This window comes from Rhineura floridana, chromosome 9 (genome assembly GCF_030035675.1).
Source record: "Rhineura floridana isolate rRhiFlo1 chromosome 9, rRhiFlo1.hap2, whole genome shotgun sequence".
NCBI lineage: Eukaryota > Metazoa > Chordata > Lepidosauria > Squamata > Rhineuridae > Rhineura > Rhineura floridana.
Window position 1 is genome coordinate 127,082,539 of NC_084488.1, and position 25,106 is coordinate 127,107,644.

General features: G+C 50.3%; 1 protein-coding gene across 7 annotated transcripts in view; it reads right to left on the reverse strand.

Moving 5' to 3' along the window:
* The window catches only part of RTKN (rhotekin), a 38,032-nt gene that overhangs the window by 4,605 nt on the left and 8,321 nt on the right, over positions 1-25,106 (reverse strand). For 5 of the 7 annotated variants that reach the window (XM_061583751.1, XM_061583753.1, XM_061583754.1 and 2 more), the window contains 9 exons: positions 16,699-16,898; positions 12,205-12,266; positions 8,791-8,844; positions 4,765-4,882; positions 3,543-3,767; positions 3,353-3,447; positions 2,890-2,996; positions 2,260-2,385; positions 11-176 (listed from right to left, as the gene is read on the reverse strand). In XM_061583751.1, coding sequence (XP_061439735.1) covers positions 11-176; positions 2,260-2,385; positions 2,890-2,996; positions 3,353-3,447; positions 3,543-3,767; positions 4,765-4,882; positions 8,791-8,844; positions 12,205-12,266; positions 16,699-16,898 — 1,153 coding nt within the window. Of the gene's footprint in view, positions 1-10; positions 177-2,259; positions 2,386-2,889; positions 2,997-3,352; positions 3,448-3,542; positions 3,768-4,764; positions 4,883-8,790; positions 8,845-12,204; positions 12,267-16,698; positions 16,899-21,347; positions 21,373-25,106 lie in introns of those variants that run through there. The other 2 variants (XM_061583755.1, XM_061583752.1) reach the window with 2 other exon arrangements.

Below are 25,106 nucleotides of genomic sequence, written 5' to 3' on the forward strand. Positions count from 1 at the left end.
TCCCACTCACTCATATCGTAGAAGTGCTGCCAAAAGGCTTCCATCCAGCGCTGTGTCTCAGCCCGGGACTCTGGCAGTAATGTGTGGGTCACTTCCTCTCCCCCATAGCGGTTTGTTACCGACATACTATGCAGTCGATTCTTGGGGTCCTTCTCGGTGGCCCGGATGCGTGTCCCCTGGGTGGGCAAAGAGGCCTCAGGTACAGAAACACCCCATCTCTCCCAGGTGCAGGGGTGGGTGTGAACCTGCAGAGGGTGCAAGGCCGCCCACCCCCCCAGCACAAACAGCAATTGGTGGGGCTGGGGATGAAGAGCCAAGCCTTGGGGCACTCTATGCATCAGCACAGCACCAGGACTGGCCTTGCAGCACATGGCTTTTCACCCCCCCCCCCCGCGGCACCTTGCCTGGGCTCTGGGCAGTGCACCCAGATGATTGGATTGGACTTGATGGCCTTATAGGCCCCTTCCAACTCTACTATTCTATGATTACGGCACATGCAGCCTGCAGAACACACACAACACCCAATAATGAGCTTCTCATTCACAGAAGGATATTCTTCTAAAAATAAAAGAGTGCCAAATTTCACCACAGCAAAAAGTGTACCCTCTTGTTACATACTGCTAATTTGTCAGTGTTCGCAAAATCAGAAAATGGGGTGGGGTGGGGTGGGGGAGCAGAGTGCAAAAACTGATGGGTGTGTGCAAACCAGAAAAACGAAAGACGAATGAATGGAGAACTCTGTATGTGGAGATTGGTAATAGGCAGATGTGTGTACAATTACTTGAATGTTTTTCAAAATTGAAAGAAACTTCGGAAGGTAATTAGGTGGCAACCATTTACGTTAGCACTCAGAGAAGGGGGTCTCACCAATAGATGGGGCTTCCCATTTAAGCTATTAGTCGAATGCAAAGGAAACATTTACTCAGCAATGGATGAAAAGCAAATGCAAAATATTTTGAGAGATCTGCAAATTAATATTCCGGAGACTGAGGGATCACACACAGATGGGGAAAATCCCTGGCAACTACAATGGGGAAAAGGAGGTAAGAAACAGAAAAATTTGACCGCTTCCAGGCATGACAGTGACTAGTCCCTGTTTCTACCCAAAATTAGTGGATCCGCCATTTTTTACTCACCACCTTGTTTGAAATAACTCCATCACCAAGTTAGCTACTTTAACCAATTATACCCCTTGGAGGGAGATCCCAAGGATGTAAACAGGGCTTCTTTCTAGCCCCACATCCCCTTGTGGCAGGGGGAATCTCTCGTTGGCACTTCCTAACGCTCCCCCCAAGGGGAGGATTTCCGTGCCGGGATTCCAGTTACCTTTTAATTATTATTCAATGTTATGGTTCAGTCAGGCTTTTATCCCTGTTATTGTTTTGGTTTTATAGAATGAATTTCACAAGGTTCATCCACACGGCCAGGGCTGGTGCCTAGCCCCAAATTTACATTAAAACTCCCACAAACAGAAGGACCCTAGTCTAGGTGTGCTGCTAATGTATCGGACAAAAGACAAAAGACCTCCCAGGCATCATGCATGGAGGCAGCACAGCAGTGGCTGTCAGCAGAAGAACATGCACTGCAGAATCTGGACCTGAGCCCTTTTCAAGATGGTGACACACTAGATAGGAGTGACCAGACCACAGAGGACGTCATGCTGGGCCTCACGGAAGGATACTCTTCCCTAAGGCCTTAAGGCTTTTTCCACACTTAGCTAAATGAAAGTCCAACCCTGGATTTGTGTTGCTCTCACAGCTGATGCTCTCCTAGTTCATTCTGTCTTCATCTACAGCGATTTATTTATTTATTATTTGATTTATATCCCGCCCTTCCTCCCAGCAGGAGCCCAGGGCAGCAAACACAAGCACTAAAAACACATCAAAACTTCATAAAAACAGACCTTAAAATACATTAAAACAAAACAACTTTAAAAAATCTTTTAAAAAGGGTTAAAAAACATACTGGTTTTTTTTAAAAATGCCACTGATATAACGAAATGTTACATTAAAAGTAAAACAAGCCAACCCGCAAAAGGAGGAAATTTGGCCCACAGTGAATCTCATGAACATCTGCTGTTGGGGGAGTCACCCAAAGACTTGACTTGCAGAGGGGGACCTCAGGTGCTCTGTAGAGGGCACAAGGTGTGTGTGTGTGGGGGGGGGAGGAGTGGGGGTACGTGGAAGACATGCTGGATAATAAGGACAGAGCAAACACCAAGCCGGTTCTGAGCCTGGCCTCCCTGGTTCACTCGCGTACCTTGTTGACCGCAATGGTGAGGGATGGTTCCTCCTGGGTCTCGGCATCTTGGGGGCGCTGGTAGCAGAAGAGCTTGGACCCACGCAGGAGGCAAAACAGCCTCAGCCAGCCTTGCTGCTCCCCCTGCTGCACAAATGGGGTGGGGTGGGGACAATGACACACAACATCTTTCTAGGTTCATCCTTCCCTCCCTCCCTGCTCTGCAGGACAGGCGCTGCTGTTCTTCCCTGCCTGAACCCCAAATCCCTTTCACCAAGGCTCAGAAACCACCACCTGAGAAATATGGAGGACGGGGGGGGAGGCCTCGCCCTCCCTCTGGCTACCCCAAGGTCCCACCCAACTGGAAGTAAAGCTTCTTTGAGAGATAAGAAGCCTCAGACTGGGTTTTCAGATGGCAGCAACACCAATGAGCCTTATTGCAACCCCCCCCCTCAGGTGAGGAAGCAGCAGAGAGAGAGTTTTCTGCTTAGCATTTGGGATGGGGGTGGAGCAACCCACCACCTCAGCACATAGCCCTTTGCCAGCTGTCCAGTGGGGAGCCTAGAAGATGGAGCCTTGGCCCCCACTTTCTCAAGCACCCTGCTACCTGACCCCACCCCTAACATGCACACCCACAAACAAAGTACTTACCTGCACCTTCAGGAAGCCACGCATCACCTGGTGCAACATGCAGTTGGGTTGGGCGGCCAGGCGACAACAGACGCTGCCATAAAGGGGAAGCCAGAAGGAGCTGTCCTCTGGAGGGGGGGGGCATGGACAGTGGGATCAGGTGGAGACCCGTGAGGACCCAGGACTGAGCAGTGCACGGGGGTGGAGGTGGTGCAGGAAGCCTCACGCCTCCAGAAGCAGGTGAAGGCCCAGCCCATCACCAACTCCCAGGAGGAGCCGGGGCCTCTGGGATCACGCACTGCCCGCCTGACACCCCAAGCACCCCCGTGCGGCATTTCTCAAAGAGGCCTTTCAGCCAGGGTTGCAGGGAGAGCAATGCCCCCCATCACAGAGGGGGGGGACACTCACTTCTCCCACAGAGACAAGACACATTTGGGACCCCTCCCAACCCCAACCCCTCCCCCCATGGCCTTGCCATGAATACCGTTGCCGGTGACAACGAGGTCGTGGGTGCGGAAGGCGTCCTGGACATCTGCCAGGCGGAGGGTGGTGCACGCCAACAGCTGGTACTTGGGGCCGCTGGAGGGAGACAAGGGCAGGAGAGTGAGCCCTGAGGGGCAGGAGGGCGTGCAAGTGCCACAAAAGCAGGCTGAGCAGAGGCCAGAAATACTCACGCCACGCTGGGGGCTGGCAACAGCAGGGGGCTGCTCCCACCATTGCTGCCAGGGCTGCCAGGCACCCCATCGAGGGCAGCTCGGACCCGTTTCCCAGACGAGCGACCCAGAGAGCTGCTCAAGCGGCTGGCCAATTTCTTGGGAGTGTTGCCAAGCGCCGAATCCTCCTCCAGGCCTGCGCTGTATAGTTCTACTTTCAGCTCAAAGTCTGGGCCAGCCTCCGTGCTGGGAAGACAAGAATAAGGTGCACAGCAGTGAAGGGAGGCCCAGGGACAACCCAGCCTGGCTTCGCCAGATCCCCTCATCTTGGCGGCAGAGCAGCCATTTTGTTGTCTGTGGGAAAGGAAGCTGCTGGGATTTTTTCTTCAAATAAATCACATGGAACGTGTTTTGAATCTGGGGGCAAGGCAGACTGGACAGTCCCAAATGGAGAACTGAGATTCATAGAGAAATCACAAGTATCCAACTGGTTCCATAATAAACGCTATTAAGAAAGAGCCAGGCATGAGAAGCTGCTCTGAGGACCCAAGAAGAGAATCAGGAACCCCTCAAAAGACTGCCTGAGCCAGCCCGCCCTTCCTGCTTCCTGGTCCACACCAGAGTGCTCGTTGCACTCAGGCCCTGCTTGTGTGCCTCTTCCCACTGGGGCATCTGGTTGGCAACTGTGAGCACAGGATGCTGGACTGGGTGGGCCCCCTTGGGCTTGATCCAGCAATAGGGCTCTTCTGGTGTTCATATGTTCTTAGAGTGTCCCCTCCCTCAGATCTCAGGCTTTTCTCCCTCCTCTTAAGGGGTCGCCCCTTCTCCCCGCTATCCCCACAAAAGGTCCCAGAGCAAAACAAACATCCAACTTTTGCAATGTTAATACGCTGAGGGGGAAAGGAGAAGCCTTTCTTCCCCCCCAGTCCACTGATACTTTTTCAGATTGCAGAATGGAAAGATTTGTCACTTCCACCACAACCGTGGGGGATTTCCAAGTCTCAGCAAAAAGAGAGGCAGCACTGCACAGTGGTTAGAGTGTTGGGCTGCGAGATCGGGGTTTATATCTCCGCTCAGCCATGAAGCTCACTGAGTGACCTTGGGTCAGGCACAGCCTCACTCAGCCTACCTCACGGGGCTGTTATGATGATAGAATGAAGAAGGGGGAGAGCCACGCATACCCCTTTGAGCTCCACAGAGGAAAAGCGGGGTATAAATGTAATAAATAAATAAAGGGACTCACAAGAGGATTGTGCTCTCAAAGCAGATGTCGGTCAGCGTCCGATCGACCAGCACCATCTCCGTGTCATAGATTTCTGTGCCGATTTGAAGCAGGCAGAACACAGCGCAACGATGCAGGTCTGCCAAGGAAGGAGACAGCATTTATATCACGCCAAGAGGCGGCAGCTCTTGGACCCCCAAACTCCACACAGCACTATGGTAACTAGGGCTCCTTTGCAGCTAGGAGTCCCAAAAGCCAGCATTATTTACACCAGACACTGGAAGAACTCTGGGACACGGAAGACAAGGTAGAAAGAGCCGGGGGGCAGAGCCAAGTCAACACTGATCTGGGGAGGGCGGTAGAGAAGCAGGCGCCTTGAAGTTCAGGAAGGTACTTGAGCAGATTCCGGCCCCCTCCAGTTTCTCCCACTCTCACACAATGTAAACATTTTGTTCATAAACGATCTAGAGTTAGGGGTGAGCAGTAAGGTGGGCAAGTTTGCTGATGATACTAAATTGTTCAGGGTTGTTAAAACAAAAAGGGATTGCGAAGTTTCCAAATTGCATCAAGTATTGGTTCCACTCTATTCAGCATTGGTTAGGCCTCATCTTGAATACTGTTCAAGTGAATACACTTCAAGAAGGATGCAGACAAACAGTTTCAGACAAGGATGATCAGGGTACTAGAACTGGGCGTGTTTAGCCTGGAGAAGAGAAGACTAAGGGGAGATATGATAGCACTTTTCAAGTACACGAAAGGTTGTCACACAGAGGAGGGCCAGGATCTCTTCTCGATCGTCCCAGAGTGCAGGACATGGAATAATGGGCTCAAGTTGCAGGAAGCCAGATTTCAGCTTAACATCAGGAAAAACTTCCTGTTAGAGCCATACAACAATGGAACCAATGACCTAGAGAGGTAGTGGGCTCTCTGACACTGGAGGCATTCAAGAGGCAGCTGGACAGCCATCTGTTGGGAATGCTTTGATTTGGACTCCTGCATTGAGAAGGGGGTTGACTTGATGGCCTTATAGGCCCCTTCCAACTCTACTATTCTATGATTCTATGAAGAGCTCCAAAACAACCTCTCCTAACTGAGTGAATGGGCAGTAAAATGGCAAACTCAATTCAATGTGAACAAGTATAAGGTTATGCTTATCTTCCTATACAGAGAGAGAGCTCTGGCGACCCCCATGGGGGGGGGGGGAGAATTTTGGCGACCCCCATAGGGGAAGGGGAGAGCTTTGGTGATGGTAGGTGGGGTTGGCGAATGAAGTGAGCAGGGGCGGTAGCACCTAGTTGGGAGAAAAAAATCTTAAATTTCATATGTCCGCTCATGGGGTCTGAATTGGTAGTGACTGACCAGGAACAAGACCTTGGGGTTGTAGTGGATAGCTCAATGAAGATGTTGACCCAGTGTGCAGCAATTGTGAAAAAGGCAAACTTCATGCCAGGGATCATTAGAAAAGGAATTGAAAATAAAACTGCTGATATCCTAACACCGCTATATAACTCTATGGTGCGGCCACATGTGGAATGTAGTTATAGAATTGTCATAGAATCGTAGAGTTGGAAGGGTCCTATAAGGCCATCAAGTCCAACCCTCTGCTCAATGCAGGAATCTAAATTAAAGCATACCTGGCAGGTGCCTGTCCAGCTGCCTCCTGAATGCCTCCATTGTCGGAGACCCCACCACCCTCCCCAGGTCATTGGTTCCACTGATATACCACTCTAACAGTTAGGAAGTTTTTCCTGATGTTCAGCTGAAGTCTGGCTTCCTGCAACTTGAGCCCATTATTCCGTGTCCTGCACTCTGGGACAATCGAGAAGAGATCCCAGCCCTCCTCTGTGTGGCAACCTTTCATGTACTTGAAGAGTGCTATCATATCTCCCCTCAGTCTTCTCTTCTAAAGGCTAAACATGCCCAGTTCTTTCAGTCTCTCCTCATAGGGCTTGGTTTCCAGTCCCCTGATCATCCTTGTTGCCCTCCTCTGAACCCGTTCCAGTTTGTCTGCATCCTTCTTGAAGTGCGGAGACCAGAACTGGACGCAGTACTCAAGATGAGGCCTAACCAGTGCTGAATAGAGGGGAACTAATACTTCACACAATTTGGAAACTATACTTCTGTTAATGCAGCCTAATATAGCATTTGCCTTTTTTGCAGCCACATCACACTGTTGGCTCATATTCAGCCTGTGATCAACAATTCCTTCTTGCATGCAGTATTGCTAAGCCAAGTATCCACCATCTTATAACTGTGCATTTGGTTTCTTTTTCCTAGCTGTGGAACTTTCCACTTATCCCTGTTAAATTTCATTCTGTTGTTTTCAGCCCAATGCTCCAGCCTATCAAGATCCCTTGGAATTTTATTTCTGTCTTCCAAGGTATTAGCTATCCCTCCCAATTTTGTATCATCGGCAAATCTGATAAGCATTCCCTGCACCTCCTCATTCAAGACATTAATAAAAATGTTGAAGAGCACTCAGCCCAGGACTGCTCATTATCTCCTTCCCATTTGTGTCCAGTTCTGGTTGCCTCACCTCAAATAGGATATTGTAGAGTTGGGAAAGGTTCAGAAAAGGGCAACCATAATGATCAAGGGGATGGAGTGACTTCCTTATGAGGGCTTTTTAGTTTAGAGAAAAGGTAAGTAAGAGCTGACGTGATAGAAGTGCATGAAATTATGCATGGCATGGAGTGGATAATGAAAAGGTTTTCTCCCTCTCTCATAACACTACAACTCGTGGACATCCAGTGAAGCTGAATGTTGGAAGATTCAGGACAGACAAAAGAAAGTACTTTTTCACAAGGAGCCGTGATGGCCACCAACTTGGGTGGCTTTCAAAGAGGATTAGACAAATTCATGGAAGAAAATGTTACATCAATAGCTACTAGCCATGATGGTTATTCTCTGCCTTCACAATCATATGCAGTATGTTTCTGAATACCAGTTGCTGGAAACCACAGGAAGGGAAAGGGCTGTTGCGCTCAGGTCCTGCTTTTGGGCTTTCCATGGGCAGCTGGTTGGCCACTGTGTGAACAGGATGCTACTAGATGGGCCACTGGCCTGATCCAGCTATAGAGCTCTTACGTTCACATCAGGCCACACAATTTTGACAGGTGGACAGGCGGCTCCACCTGTCAATTGCCTGACTTCACAGTGATGGCAAGTAACCCAAACTGAAAGGAAAAAAATCCTTTACAGAAGCGGCTCCTGCCGCACCTACAGAGGAAAATTCTTTGCATCATTGGCTTCAGTTCAAGCTCTCAATACAAAAGGCAACTTGTGGCTACACCAGGCCCCACTTTGGGTATTGTGGTAAGTGGGAATCCTAGCAGGTTTCCTGTAAGCATCACTCAGCTTGGCACTTCAGGCAGGCATTGCTGTGCTACAGATGCCTGCCCAATGCTGGCTTGTTGAAAATGCCCGTCAGCTGTCTGGAACTTACAGGATGCCCACTGAACCTCCATAGTGCAGCTGACTACCACTAACAGCAGGCCTTGTTTGTTAAGGAACAACTGGGAGCACTTAAAGCTCCTAATTGTTCCTTGGCAGCTGCATTTCCACCTGTCCCACAGTCGATGTCACATATGATGTCAGGTGTGGGGCAGGTTGGTGTGATTTGGGGAAAATGGCCTGATGGGTCTAACTGGGACTTGAGTCACAGGCTGGAGGCTCCCCAGCCTTGATTCAAAGTGCCACATATATGTTTATTCATTTAAACTTGAATTCTTCCATCTTTTTTCCTTTTCTTTTTATCACACAATGTAAAGAGTGACAAAACTGCACCACTGCATGTGCGTGTGTGTGAAATACAATCCATGCTATGCGGCTCTGGCTTCTGCTGCAAACATGCAGAACCAGGTTTCTCCCAAGTTCAACCCGGAAAGAAAAAGAGTTTGCTTGAACAGAAGGCAGCGACTGTGCTTCCAGGCTGACTAATGTTACATGTATACACATGCAAATGCATTGTGCAGAAAACAAGCTAGTTGGGGGCAGGGACTAGAGTAAGACACACCATACAAGAGGCCACCACCAAGAAGAACTTACCACCCTTGTTCTTGAAATATTCTGTGTCCTTCCACATCAGGGGGATCCGTAGATCTGAAAAGAGGAAGAGTTGAAGCCTGCTATCCTCTTACCAGCCACACACTTACCAGTGTTCAGTACCCGATTTGTTTGCCAATGCAATCCTAAGAATCACTGTAAGTATCCAGTTTGCATACTTCCAAGGAATGAAAATAAAGGGGGAGGGACTGGCTCCAAACATGACATAAATGGGGACCCAACAATCTAAACAATTATTACACATTTGCTTTCCTTCTTGTTCACATGCACGCAAGCGCATCTGCCACACTCCAAACGTGTCTGGTCCAGACATGGATACACAGGGACTGCAGGAGGTATCCAACTAACTCTGGCTGCAGACACACTAGCAGCTTCAAAAGCAGCCAGACTGCTTTCTCTGGCTTCAGTTTAAAACATGTTTGCCCATGGCTGGACACATCTCCCTTCTCCGCTGGGGATCTCAGATCTTTTAGGACCGCCCACAGCAAAGCACTGGGCCAGTCACTCTCTCTGCCCAGCCTATGGCAAAGCGTTTTCATTGGGCACACCACAGAGTGGCAACAAGGTGATCTACCAAATAGTTTTGATGGCAGCCTCAAGCGGATTTCATGGAGAAACCCGCTGGAGCTGCATTTCCCCAGGTTTTGGAGTAAAAAGGGACAGAGTTCGACTCGTGCTGTGTGTCTCTGGCTTCAGAAAACAGAGCTAGGGGCGCACTGAAGTCAGCACAACTGCAAGGGTCTCTCTACCCTCTGTCAGCACCAGGATTTTTGTTTGTGCAAAACAGACCGTTCCCCTCCCTCTCTTCCCCCCTGCATGCCCCTAAATCTGTTCTGGTTTCTCCCCCAGCCTTCCAAGTCGATTTGTGGAGGGTACACAGTGCGCATAGGGAGAGGAGAGGGGGCAAGTGTTCTGTTGCAAAAGCAGAAATCCTTGCACTGACAGGAAGGGTTCATTGGCTCCCCTGCCCCCTTGCATCACATTTTGAGCTCTCTCAACTCCAGCGCTTGCAATCAATACTGTCAATATTAATCCTACTTTTTTCTACCCCTTTTCACAGTGCTTTGTGGGTATCCCAGAAAGCAGCAGGATGAACACTGGCTTGCTGTGGGAATAAAAAAAGGTTTAAATCTTCCCCTGCTCAGTTCGGTTTGGGCAGGTGCAAGGTTGATGTAGTAGAAGAGGCGACGTCTGGGAAAGCCCCCAAAACAGGCTCCTCGCTGGTTTCAGCCTGTGAGAAAGCCTTTGGGTGTCTTCAGAAGTACAGGAGGAGACCACCCTGGAAACGGACAAGAGGAGTGGGAAAGGAAACAGAATTTCTCCAATAGGTGCGGGCTGACTGTGATCCAACATGAGAGATCAATGCATAAAATCTCCCCTTTTAAAACAATTAATTAATTAAAAACAACTATGGGGGCAGGATTTAGATTGGGGCCCTTGAGTGCGGTCAAGGTTTCTGCTGGCTCCGTTTTTCAAATCTAAATCACTCCCCACCCACCAAAAATAGCTATTATGCCCCGTGAGGTGGGGGAGGGGCTGACATCTAAGTCCCCTGCAGACCAAATAGTGGCAGAGCTCCTGCTTTGGAGCAGAAGGTGCCGGTCCAATCCCCAATGGCTTGGAAAACACTCCTGTCCAACCCTGGAGAGCCAATGCTGCCAGTCAGTGCAGACAGTACTGAAGCAGATGGGCCAATGGCCTGACTCAGCGTAAAGCAGTTTGCTCGGTTCCTATCCACGAGCCCCATAGCCTTGATGTGAATCCACACTTGCCCCCCCCCAGATGTTATGAAACATTATTTTTTAAAACTCCACCATGGGGGGGGGGTCCTATTTCTTGGTCTTCTGCATCTTGTCTAGTTTGGCTCTATATTTTGCTGCTTTCTGATTTCAATACCGGACTTCAATACCGGAAAAGATATTAGAACGGATAATAAAAGAGTCCATTGGCAACTATCTAGATGACAATGCTGTGATTAGTAGGAGCCAGCATGGGTTTGTCAAGAAAAAATCCTGTCAAACTAATCTCATCTCTTTTTTTGATCGGGTCACTAGCTTAGTAGATGGTGGAAATGCTGTAGATGTCATCTATCTAGATTTCAGCAAAGCATTTGACAAAGTCCCCCACGACCTTTGATTAGCAAAATCGTCAAATGCGGACTAGATGGAAATACAGTCAAGTGGATTCACAACTGGTTGGAAAACTGTACTCAAAGAGTGGTCGTCGGTGGCTCTGCTTCGGACTGGAAGGAGGTCTCGAGTGGAGTGCCACAGGGTTCTGTCCTGGGGCCGATACTCTTCAACATTTTTATCAATGACTTAGATGATGGGGTGGAGGGAAGCCTTATGAAGTTTGCAGATGATACGAAACTGGGAGGGATAGCTAACACAATGGAAGACAGGAATAAAATCCAAAGGGACCTGGATAGACTAGGAAATTGGGCTGAAATTAATAAAATGACACTCAATAAAGACAAATGCAGGATTCTGCATTTAGGCCACAAACACAAAATGCACAGGTACAGGATGGGAAATACCCGGCTTAGCAGCAGTGCGTGTGAGAAGGACCTTGGAACTGTAGTGGATCGCAAGTTGAACATGACCCAGCAGTGTGATGCTGCGGCAATAAGGCAAATGCGGTTTTGGGATGCATAAACAGAGCTATAGTTTCCAGGTCAAGGGAAGTAATAGTCCCACTATATTCTGCATTAGTCAGGCCTCATCTGGAATACTGCGTTCAGTTCTGGGCGCCTCATTTTAAGAAAGATATAGACAAGTTAGAGTGGGTTCAGAAGAGGGCGACGAGGATGATAGCCGGTATGGAGAACAAGTCTTATGAGGAAAGGTTGAAGGAACTTGGCATGTTCAGTCTGGTGAAGAGAAGGCTGAGGGGTGACATGATTGCACTCTTTAAGTACCTGAAGGGCTGTCACATAGAGGAGGGTACAGATTTGTTCTCTGCTGCCCCAGAGGGTAGGACTAGGTCTAATGGTTTTAAGTTGCAGGAGCGTAGATTCAGATTGGACGTTAGAAGGAACTTCTTGACAGTAAGGGCAGTTCGGCAATGGAACCGACTGCCTAGGGAGGTGGTGGGATCCCCTTCGCTGGATGTCTTCAAGCAGAGGCTGGACAGCTATCTGCAGGAGATGCTCTAGCTGTGGACTTCCTGCTGTGAGCAGGGGGTTGGACTCGATGGCCTACAAGGCCCCTTCCAACTCTATGATTCTATGATTTGCAGGGAGGGAAAAAGCTAAACAGGTATGTTTTGGGGCTGGACTTTATAGGCCTCCTTCACTGGGCCTAGAATGGGCCTGACTGGGTTCCTCCCCTCCCCCACCCCCCACACACAGTGGAGCTGGGCATGCACGTGCAGCCTGGTGGGTCAGTGGCTCCTTACCTGAGATGCAGACTCTGCCCCGACATGGCAAGCGATCATCCGCAGGACCAGCATCTGAAGGGCTGGGGGGTGGGGCAGAAAGAGAGAGAGAACTATTAAAATCACAAGGGGGGAGGGAGACACAGGGACCTCCCACACACAAGCACAGAGTTTACTGCATTGACCAGCACACAAAAGCCAAAACTGCACCCTGAATTGGAAACTGAGAAAAATCAAGTATCAGTTAAAATGTAGAGGAAACAGAATTACTGCATCAGCTGCAGAATTTATTTTTAAATTTATTTCAAAAGATGTATATACTGCTATTCACATAAATTTCATGGGAGTTACACCCACCCACCCACTCTTTAAAAACAGATTTAACAGTAAAACTAACCCCATAAGAGGGCAGCAAAATCAAGTTCAGACAACAGGAGAAAGCAGGAGGCGGCGGCGGAGGTAACAGAAGGTTGTAATATCATCGTCATCGAGAAGGCAAAGCTCCAGCCGCTCTAGCGAGGCGGCTGACCAAAGCTCCTCCCACAGAAAGGGCCTGATTCCAGGCAGAGGGTAACCTAAGCTCTCCATAAAATGGCACCTGGAGTGGGACCTCCTTGGAGAAACCTTCATAGGAAGCTGCCTTGCAAGACCACCAAGTCCATCTGGCTCAGCCCTGCCTGCAGCAATGGCTCTTCAGGGCTCCAAGCAAGGGAGCCTTTTCCCTCCCGGGACTGGGGCCTTCAGAAGGTGCTCTGCAGCTGAGCTGTGGTCCTTTCCCACCTTAAGTGCTGACAGGCAGGAGCTGCACTTTTATGGGAGGAAGGCGCATTACCGAGGTTGCAGCCGTATGTTCAGAGGTGCCACCTGCCTCCCTAGCCTACTGATGACCCCAAATCCCAGACCCCTTGACCTCTCTCCCAGTGGTTTCACTAAAATGCTGAAAAGCAGGAGAGGGGGAGGACTAAATTCTGGAGAACCCCCAGAAAAGCTCCCCTGGAGAGCAGCAACAGTCCCCCAACATTGCCACCTGGTTCTGGCACACGAGGAAAACAGGAGCCCCTGTGGCACGAGGCCCGCAGTCCTGGAAGGCGGTTAAAAGGGGGACAATGCAGGTGGCGGTGCCAAAAGCCACCAAGATGTCCAGCAGCAGATGTCATGGGGAGAGGGGACTCCTCCTCCTCACCCAACAGGGCAGCCAAAGTTGTTTCACCTTCAAAGGCTGGCCTGAAAGCAGATTAAAATGCATCCAGATGATCAGCCTCACCAAAGAGAGCCTGGAGTTGGCCCTCCATCCCCACCTCCCTCAACACTTGGGTCAAAAAAGGGCACATTAGGAACTGGTCAATGGTTGCCCCAGTTGGTAGGTCCAATGATGGCTTTTTTGAAAAGGGGTCCAAGAAGAACTCAGCCAAACCACCATGACAGCCAGTTGCTAGCAGGGCCTGTCAAGAGCGCTTCGGCAGCTGGGGGGCCCTGTCTGTGGAACTCTCCTCCTCACCCACCCCACGGAGGCTTGCTTGGCACCTACGCTAATGCCCTTGAGGTGCCAGGCAAAACTTGGTTTCATTATTTTTCCAGGCTTTGTAAATGGCTGAAATTTTACTTTTGCTGTCTGTTTTAATGTCTGATTATAATGTATGGGGAAGAGACGCGTTTAGAAAGCAGTTTAGAAAGCAACAAACAGAACTTCACTCAAGCTTGCTCTGGATCCCTATAAGGATTCCGTTAATCACCTAATATATATATATATATATATATATATATAAACGTAACTGTGATTAACCAAACAGAGGTTTTTATTATATTAACAAAACGTTTCAGCTTCCGCCTTCATCAGTTCTGACACACAAGGAAAACAGGAGCCCCTGTGGCAGGAGGCCCGCAGTCCTGGAAGAGAGAGAGATATATACGTCTATCTATCTGTGTGTGTGTGTCTGTGTGTACTTTATGTATTTACATTTATTTGAATGTTTTTGTGATTTTACTGTTTACAATTTTATTATGGGCACGTTCCATTCTATTTTTGAAAGCCGCCCTGAGTGCCCTATTATAGGGTAGAAGGCGGGATAGAAATATCTTAAATAAATAAATAAACGGACAAGTTTAACCCCTGCCGTCTCTGGGGAGGGCTTGCTCCCTGCCTGGAGCCCGGAAAAGCTGCTGCCAGCCCGTGTAAGATACTACTGCGCTCAATGCAGCAGGGCTCTGGCTGCTCAGGGGCAGGAAATAACACCGTTCATTATTTGTGGTTCTTTGTGATTGCTGCTTTAGACTGTAACTTCTGGGGGGAGAAAGTCCCATTGAACTTAATACCACGTATTTCTGAGCAGGCGTGCATAGTTACACTGTGAATGCTACCTTGTGAACTATCTTAAATATTTTCAAATGGCAGGGCAGCATATCAATATTTTAAATAAGTAACCTTAAAAAATAAATACATTTCTTGCACAGTCCCTGACAAAAAACCAGTATGGTGCAGCGCGGTCCAAACCTCTGCTCAGCCCTGAAGCCCACTGAGTGACCCTGGGTGCCAGTTACTGGCTCTCAGCTTAACCTACCTCACAGGGTTGTTGTAAGGATAAGATGGGAAGGAGGATAACCATGTACGCCACTTTGAGCTCCTTGGAGAAGGAACGGTGGAATGGAAGTGTAATGATAAAAATAAGGACCTAAATCTATATGATGGAAGTGACAAATTTAGTTCTGACAAATTTAGGTAGAACAAAGGAAGGAAGATAACCCAATGACAGATATATCGAAAAAACTTAGCCTCATAATGATGTATTGGAGCAATAAAATACAAGATAATGTGTTTTATGTAATGCAATAAACCCACATAGTTTATAAGGAATTTTGTAAAAACTAGTTAATATTACAAATATAATTAAAACACTAGTTATATAGTTTACTGAATGTCTGTATTGTCTATTTTTCTTTTTTTGATTGTTGCTCCTGATGTTAAAAATCTAGTATTCAAGTAACAACAGGGGGAAAACAGAAAACAAATGTAATGATGAAGATAAATACAAAATAAAGCAATCAGGCACCCAAGCAGAAGATCCAATTTATCCTCAAAATGTCTCGCACGCATGCCACAGTGGGCAACAGAGAGCTTCAAAGGATCGTAGCTGGCAGCTCCACTGGGAGACAACTTTGGTGGAACGGTCAGATTTCTTTGATGCCAAGAAAAAGGCCCTCAAAGGCTTGGTCAGATTCACCTGAAGTTTTTCACCATTTACAATCTAGCCTTAAGAACATAAGAAAAGGTTGTTGGATCAGCCAACGGCCCATCTAGTCCAACATCCTGTTCTCACAATGGCCAGCCAGATGCTCCAAAGGGAAGCTTCTCAGCCCTCCTGCAGTTTCCATCAAAGAGTATTCAGAAGCATCTGCCTCTGATCATAGAGGCAGAGCATAATTCAATAATTAATTCAATAGCAGCAGCTGAAAGCAGGGCAAAACAGGTTCAAAGGTGCAGGTTCCTAATTCTGCAATGTTTGTTGTCTTACATATCTTACTTATATATTTGCTGATGTTATTACTTGGTTTCTCTAATCTTACCATTGACCTCATCTGGTCATGCTAACCTTTTGGTGATATGATTTGTGTACAGGATAGTTTACTTATATGTGCGAATTTTTCATCAGCAAGTTGTACTGGCCCATAGCTAAACAACTATATTAATTCATTTATCCATTCAGAAGTGCAAAACCACACATGTAATCACACATGACTGCATGACCAAAGTGCAAGCAATGCGTGTTTAGGAAGGTATTTGATGCTTTATTATTTAAATTTGTATTATAATACAAAATTTGGTCATACTGAAAGACACAAGCAGCATGAAGGATGGGATGCAAATATTTAAATAAATAAAGGGGGGAGGGAATACTTTATCTCACTCCACCCCCAACCCTCCCACCAGGGATGCTAAGGCTGTTCTACCTTGCATGGCTGTTGCAAAGATTACTAAGAAAATGTATGTGGTGCTGAATACTCAGAAAGCACTGGAAGTGACCTGTCCAATCCTTAGAAGAATGTTCTGCTTTTCCATTTCTATGACATTCAAAGCAGTTGACAAAACAGAACAAAAAATGTCAAGTACATTTTTCAAAACGTCAACATGCAATAAACAAAACAAAAAATGGCTGAACTGACAGAGGGCATTTTCAAACCAGCAGAACAGATTCGACAAGCAGCATGGCGAGCAAAGGGGCCCGCTGGGGTCAAAGCCAACTCCCTCTGCGCCACCCTAAGCTGCTCCTGTGGGGTTTCTGTTTGTTCACAGGTCCCCAGCCCCCTCCTTGAAGCTCCCCCTATTTCTGTTGCTGCCTCCAAGATCTTCCTCCAAAGCCAGACCTCAGTGCCAGACTGCTTCTGAGCACATGCAGAGTTCTGGCCCAGTACTGAGGGGTCTCCGTTCATAGGGAGCAGTTTCCACCCACCTCTGATCCCAGCTCCACCTCCTTTCTGGCTGGATTCTCCCTCTCTCCCTCCCACGGCCTGCTCACTCACCGTCGAGCCATGCGCTGCATGACTTGCGCTTCCTTCATGCGCTGCAGCTCAGCCATGTAGGCCAGGATGCGGCTGTTGCAGACCAGCAGGCTCTTGGTGACCTCGAGTGCCTGCTGTCGCTGGGTGCAGGCCGCCAACAGCCTGCAGGCCCCTTCCCGCATGCGGATCTCATGGTCGATTTTCTTCTGGATGTCTGTGCCCTGGGGGGAGAATGTGTGAATGACATTGAGGTGGGGGGTCCAATTGGCTCATTTTCCTCCAAGGAGCTCAGAGTGATTCTGTCCTTTCACACTTGGGGCAGTGGCGGGCACAGGGAGCTCATGGCAATGAAAGGGGGCATGGAGGTTCATTCTAGCTATCCTGGGGAAGGATGCAGATTTTGGCCCTTGGAATAGAATTGGGAGCAGGGAGAAGGCACACAAATGTTCTATTCACACAGATGGTGTTTTTTGGGGGGGAAGTGGGGTGTGTGTGGCAGGGATGTAGAAGTGATGGGTTACTGGGAGACAAGCAAGTCTTACTCTGGAGCGTGGCTCAACTCCTCAGGAAATCTTAAGAAGGAGAGCGCACACAGCATGTGCAGAGTGCTTCGGGATTATGAGAAAAGGTCTACAGGCTGCCAGGCAGCACATGCAGCCAGGCTGCAAATTACAGGCCTGTTGGGAGAGGCCCCTTTCTGTGGAACAGGGGAAAAGTTATCTCCCTAAGCGAACAGCCTCTGGGAAGCCAAAGTTTGGGGATCAGAGTCTCAAAGGAATTCCCAAAATCATGCTTGAGAACTTTCAGGTTGACTGCCTTCCTGCCCATCAATTTATCAAAACATCTTTATACTACTGTTCCACAGAGCTTAAAACCAGACTAAAACCAAATATTTTTATTTATTTGTTTGTTTGTTTAATTTATATCCCGCCCTTCCTCACAACAGGAGCCCAGGGCAGCAACAAAACCACTAAAAACACTCTAAGACATAATAAAAACAGACTTTAAAATATATTAAAGCAAAACATCTTTAAAAAAATCTTTTTACAATTTTTTTTAAAAACATCTTACAAGCAATTCCAGCACAGACGCAGACTGGGATAAGGTCTCCACTTAAAAAGGCTTATTGAACGTGGGTCTTCAGTAGGCACCGAAACCCTAACTGAGATGGCGCCTGCCTAATATTTAAGGGGAGGGAATTCCACAGGGTAGGTGCCACTGCACTAAAGGTCCTCTTCCTCTGTTGTGCAGAACGGACCTCCTGATAAGATGGTATCTGCAGGAGCTTCTCACCTGCAGAGCGCAGTGATCGACTGGGTATGTAAAGGGTCAGACAATCTTTCAGGTATCCTGGTCCCAAATTGTATAGGGCTTTATACACCAAAACCAGAACCCTGAACTTAGCCTGGTAGCTAATGGGTAGCCAGTGCAATTCTTTCAGCAACGGGGTGACACGTTGGCGATACCCTGCCCCAATGAGCACTTGAGCCACCACATTTTGCACCAGCTGCAGCTTCTGGACCAACCTCAAGGGCAGCCCCATAAAGAGTGCATTACAGTAATCCAGCCTGGAGGTTATCAAGTGCATGGACAACAATGGTCAGGCTATCCCAGTCCAGAAACAGCCGAGAGGATACGTTGCTGGCCACAGTGTCACAAGCACCTTGTCCACATAATCAGGCCACATCAACTGACACCAACCCCAAGAAATTTCAGCATACGTTGCACTGGGCACCTCATTGGGGACTACAATAGATGTGGAATCAAGACTGCTACGGAGGCGAGCAACTTTACCCTCAAAGTGCCTTGCAAATCATGGGAGACAGCCCCATGGAGGCCATGAAGTCCCGAGCCGGAACACTAGAGGCAGCCTCCGCATGGACATTGAAATCACCCAGCACTATTGTTCTGGGCTCCTCCAATACCACAACCAAGAGGGCCTCCACCAGCTGGGTCAGAGAAGCTGCTGGGCAGCAGGGTGGATGGTACACCAGCAGCAACCCTAGTTTCCTATCTCCTTGGCCCGACACCAGGCGCAGGCCCTCACAGAGTGAGGTCTCCTGGTGACAGAGATGGAGGTTCTGTAGACCACAGCAACTCCTCCCCCTCCCCCCCCCCGTCCCTGCAGCCTGTGCTGGTGCTGCACCGAGTATCCAGGTGGGCAAAGCTGGGTCAGATCATCTCCTCCGAGCTCATCCACCCAGGTCTCTGTAATGCATACTAAATTGGCACCCTCACCCATGATGAAATCATGAATGAGTGTGGTCTTAATTGCGTTCCATTCTGGCGTTAAACAACCACACACACACACGCAGGCCAGTGGGCACAGCAGATGAGCAATGAGGAACCCGCCCATGAGAAGAGTGGGAGGGAGGAACAAGGTGCAGATAGCCTTGCCCTTGTCTTCTATGGTATTTCACCCCCCATGCCCATACCTCCCTCTACACATGATCACTGAAATTGCGGTGGCATCACCCATGTCCCTCCTTACTAAGACTCCTCCTAACACCTGATATGGAACAAACAACAGCCCACCAACAAAACCTACCTGAACCAATTATCCCAGTAGGCCTCTGAGAGCATTGGTTAACAGTCAGAGCCACTCAATATTTATTACACAAGGCACATAACCACCACCCCCTCCCACCCAGGGAGGGCCAGCCTTCTGCCTGTTGGAGACTCTTACTCTGAAGGCATCTGGCGATTGTCTCCTATCAGGAGGCTCTCACCTGTGCAGTCACTGTAATAGGATTTGGGTTGGTATGGATTATATCTTTGAGCCCCTTTCCAGCCTGTGATTCTCAGTCTATATAGATTGAGTTTGTATTCGAGAGACCTGCTGAACTGATCAAACCAGTTCTTTTCCTAAGTTAATAGTTCTGGCCAAGCCAGCAGCCTGCTGAGTGGCTGATCTACATGTCAAAAGGTGTGGTCCAGAGCAGTCCTGTTGCTATAAGAACTCTGGCAGGAGATTGATCACCCACCCATGGTGTCAGTCTGTGTGTATTAGTCAGATGCAAAGCTGGAAAGACACAGAGAGGTCTGGCTGCTCTGTGTGCTGAACCCGAAGCATGTCTTTGGGGAGTCCCCTAGAAACCTAACTGGGAAGCAAGATCTGTTGGAGTGCTAATGTTGACAGCCCTTGCCATCTTACTCTCAGGTTGTATATATGTGTAAATAAAACCATATGTCCTAAAGACACCAGTCTCCAGTGACATAAGAACATAAGAAGAGCCTGCTGGATCAGGCCAGTGGCCCATCTAGTCCAGCATCCTGTTCTCACAGTGGCCAACCAGGTGCCTGGGGGAAGCCCGCAAGCAGGACCCGAGTGCAAGAACACTCTCCCCTCCTGAGGCTTCCGGCAACTGGTTTTCAGAAGCATGCTGCCTCTGACTAGGATGGCACAGCACAGCCATCATGGCTAGTAGCCATTGATAGCCCTTCATTCCAAGGAAACCACACCCTGGGTAACTGCAAGAACTCCTAGAAGTCTCACACCGCTCAGAGACTGGGGTGCACACAACATTATACACATGTAACCAAGGGGTTTGTTACTGTTTTATTATTTTCTTTTTATTGTATGATATATTTACTTTTGTTTTTAACAATGCTGTAAGAGGCTTGGAGACCTTCAGGTAATAAGCAACTAATAAATAATGATGATGATGATGATGATGATGTGTATATCTTTCACGTGCAGAGTAAATTCCCCTCCCCACCACAGCCATCTGCTCACACACTGGGGTTAGGGAGCAGGACTTTACAGCGCAGCAGCAACAGCCCAATCCTGCTGCTGCAGTTACTGTAAGGAGCAGGGACTTCACAAGGGACAGCCCACTGTGGTGCCTTCCTGATGCTGTTGGGACCACAACTCCCATCATCCCTGAGCACTGGCCATGCTGGCCGGGGTTGATGGGAGTTGGGGGCTCATCTGGAGAGCCACAGGTTCCCCACCCCTGGAGAAGAATGACACCCGCACCACAAAGACCACCTCTCTCCCTTCAACATGCCCTGAAAGTGCAGTGGTGGGGAGAGCATCCAGCACAGGACCTGTCCTGACCGGGAACGCAGCTGAGGGGCGTATCTGCCCATGTGGATTCCTACTGAGCCCTCAGAGGCAGCAACCACATGACAGGCCCATCGCCGTGCCAAGCCACCTCTTGAAATACAAGAAATGATAACACCCAAGAGCTTGTGCAGAGTGCCCCCCAACAGAGAGAGCGCTCTGGGGATCAGGAAGACAAGCTTTGGGGCAGAGGCTGCCGCTTCCAAGGAGGACTCTTGCCCCACCACCCTGGGTGTCAGTAATGGCGCACTGCTGGGGTGGAGAGGAGGGTCTCTTCTGGCTCCTTCTGCCCAGGCCAAGTCCAACACCTTCTCCTTACCTCCCTTATTCTTTGGGTGGGTGGGATGGCTTGTGAAGGGCCCCCCTGCACCCTTGACCCGTGCCCATCTCTACAGCTGACTCCCAAAGGGTGCCCTTCCTGGCAGCCAGCATCCCCACCTCTGCCAGACGCTCTCCTAGCCTGATGCCAAACTGCAGGGAGGCAGCGGCTTCAGAGGAAGGAAGAACTGGCCCTCAAGCAGGACGCGCCCCTGACATCGAGCCCCCCAGAGGAGCCCGCTCCCCTTTCCAGCCCCATCTCGCCCCCCTTCCCGCCGCCGCTCACCTTGGCCACGCTTCCTCTCTCCATGCTGCCTCCCCTAGCTCCTGGACCTCCAGCCCATGGCCCCCAGCTGGCCGGCCCTTCTGCAGTGGCGCTGCTGGCAGCCAGCTGGTGACAGCTGAAGGGGGAGGGCTGGCGGGGGGAGCCCACGGAGAGAGAGAGCAAGTCAGCCAGCCAGCAGCTGAGGAACCGCTGACATCACCAGCTGCCTATGAATAGCCTGGGCTGGGGAGGGGGACAGCTGTGCCAGGCAACAACTGCCGCCTCCTCCCTGGAAGGAAGTGGGGAGCAAGCAGAAACTGCCCCCAGGGGGAGGGGAGGGAAGGGGGGCTCTCTCCAGCCAGCTGCAGCCCCTCCTTCCTCCAAGGCACTCCACCACCACCCCAGAGCTGAGGAAAGGGGGGCTGGCTCACACCCCAAGGAGGCAGAGAGGCTGGCATTTCTTGTAGACCCGAGGAAAAGGCAAGGAAGGTGCCAACCTGTGGAGGACAGCTGGGACCGACATGGGGGGAATCAGAGCTCAGCTGACAGGGGGCCGTGGTGGTCAGGAAGGAGGGCCCAGCTCTTGGGGGGCAGCTGGCATCAGACTCACCCCTCCTCCGCCTCTAGCCTGGGCTAATCAGCTTGTGGCATTAGCAGCTGCCAGGAGATTATGGCCGAGATGTGGAAGACTTAATAGGATGGGCTGGCAGGAACTTCCGGGGGGGGGGGGGAGGTCAGGCTAGCCAGTGTCTTTCCACCCTCCCCACAACCAGCTTAACAGGAGCCAGAAGTCCCCACCAGAACTGCCTTTCGGGGCCAAAGGCACAGGCAACAGGCCATTGCTTCAGCACTGCGGAGTGGAAATCAGCCCAGGCACCTCTGGGGTGAGAGAGAAAGGGGCCAAGGGAGGGGATGCACTCACAGCCACCGAGCTGAACACAGGTTGCCTTACAGCCCCCTTATGCCCCACTCCCCGCCCTGCCTGTCACTCAAGCCTTGGACTAAAGCCAGCTCTCTTTGCCCCCCCCCCAGCAGAGGCTACAACAGCCCCCTCCACCCCGGGCCAAAGCTCTGGGAGCACCTCTGCAAGGCATTGGGCTGGCCCCACTGAAACAGCCCTGCTGCAGAGGGAAAGGGGGTCACCCAGGGGCCAGCACAGTGAGCCCCCCCCGGGTCACATCTTCCCCCCCTCCTCCGACACAAGGTCTTTCCCCTCCACGGTGGAAATTCCCGGGGGCGGCGCAGCTGCCCACGCTCCCCATGGGTCACCATCCACCCTCTGGGAAGCCCCTTGGCCCTCTTCTCTCTCTTGGCAGTGGGGCTCGCCTGGGAGGTCTTCCCTTAAGAGCACAAGGGATCCACTGCTCACGGCCCCCACCAACCCACGGCCTTGGCTCCCCACATCTGTGTGGGGAGCCCTGCCGGGGAGCCCTTTCCCAGAACACCCCCCTCCCATTCCCCACCACGGAACAAGCCAGGCAGGCAACCTTGTGGGCGCTCCCGGCAAGGCCAATTGTGTTGGGGGGGTCCCAGTCGGAAGAGGACCCTTGCCTGGCCCACAGCCTTTGGGATGTAAAGGAGGCTGGCTGGGCATGTGCCGGCTGGCCCAGAGCCAGGGGGCCACCCTCAGTTGCAACCCCCACCCCCATTCTCTTTAGCACGCCTGCCATCTTGCTTGGGATCTGCTGGAATAGCCTCTGCCCCCACCCACTCCGGCAATCCAGGGGGCTGGGGAGGGCCCCACATGGCCACTCCACTGGGCAACCACCATGCTCAGCCCAGCAGGCCAGAATTCGGAAAGGCAGCAGCAGAGCAGAGTTGAGAAGTGCTCTCGCTCTCGCCAAACCATTTGCTCACCAGAAAGGGATTATCTCCCTCGCCCCTCCCCATGCGCTCCACGCTGGCAGCAGGGGGGCACTATGCCCACAAACACCCACGTTCCCTGCTCAGTGCGCAGCAGGATTGGACACCCAACCTACTCTTAGCACATCACAGCATGCAGCAGCTGTAGAAAGGGCATCTTCCACGAAACAACTTTATTCCGTCATCGTGTGAAACCTCCATTTTCTAGAATACTGACAGAAACTGACAGCCATTGCCCTGGGCTCAGGCAGGAAGTCCATCTTCTTCTGCCAGAAGAAAGCTCCTGTGCACCAAACAGGATGAGCCCTACCAAACAGGAGGCAAAGCACGAAGCATACCAGAGCGCCACAAAACCACTGTCTGCGGAGCTAGGCTGCATTTCAGCACAATCCAATGACTGCCCGGCCAAGTGGGTTCACAGTGGAAGCCGGAACGCCCCAAAGGGCCGAGGACACAGAATCACCAGGAACGCAGCAGTGACCGCCTGGCTGGAAGCGAACCAGAACACCCTCACATGTGTCGAGGCCAAAGCAGAGAGACGCTGGAAGCCTTGGGGTGGGCAGCGCTCTCCCCCGCCCCCTGGGTTGATCCCACCACACAATCAAGCAACCCAGGGGGCTTGAAAGAGTGGGTGGCCCAACAAGGGCACCCCAGAATACCCTGCAATGTCGCAGCTGCGCTCTTCAGATATTGCATGGCAAGATCATGACAACCATGCCAGGGCAAGGTTCTTGGACCATGCGAGGATGCACGCCCACGTCCTCAGCAACATGGCAAGCGAGCCACAGGTGCTGCTCTCATTCCTGACTGCGATGGCAAAAGGTCTTAGGAACATAGCAGGCTGCCTTATACTATTGCTCCGTCCAGCTCAAGATTGTCTGCACTGATTGACAGGAGCTCTCCAGAATTTCAGGCAGAGTTCTCTCCCCGCCTTTCCTGGAGATGCCACTAGGACACTCTGCATGCAAGGCAGATAGATGCTCTCCCACTGAGCGACAGCCCCTCTTCAGCTCCCCCCCCCGCTTTTCAAATTTATTTATTTATTTAATTTAATCTATATACCGCCCTAAGCCCGAAGGCTCTCTGGGCGGTGTACAAAAAGATAAAAAAACAAGCAATGTATAAATACAATAAATCAAGAAAACAAAACAAACAAACAATAAAAGAACCAAATAACATCCAAAATACAAATAATGATGAAAATGCTATTAAAACACACTTTAAAATGCCTGGGAGTATAAAAAGGTTTTCACCTGGCGCCAAAAAGATAGTAGCGTCGGCGCCAGGCGCACCTCATCAGGGAAGCTGTTCCACAGTTCGGGGGCCACCACAGAAAAGGCCCTGGTTCTAGTCACCACTCTCCGAGCTTCTCGATGGGATGGCACTCGGAGGAGGGCCTTAGATGTTGAGCGCAGTGTCTGGGTAGGTTCATATTGGGAGAGGCGCTCCACCAGGTATTGCGGTCCCATGCCGTGTAGGGCTTTATAGGTCAAAACCAGCACTCTGAATCTAGCCCGGAAACAAACAGGAAGCCAGTGCAGACGGGCCAGAACAGGTGTTATATGAGCGGACCTTCTGGTCCGCATCAGCAATCTGGCCGCTGCATTCTGGACTAGTTGTAGTTTCCGAACAGTCTTCAAGGGCAGCCCAACGTAGAGCGCATTGCAGTAGTCCAGTCTAGAAGTTACCAGAGCATGAACAACTGAGGCGAGGTCGTCACTGTCCAGATAGGGACGTAGCTGGGCTACCAGGCGAAGATGGTAGAAAGCATTCCGTGCCACCGAGGCCACCTGGGCCTCAAGTGACAAGGAAGGATCAAAAAGAACCCCCAAGCTACGCACCTGTTCCTTAATTAATCTCCTGGGACAAACAGCACACCACTTCAACAGCTGGGATGAGGCAGGAGATCCAAAGCAG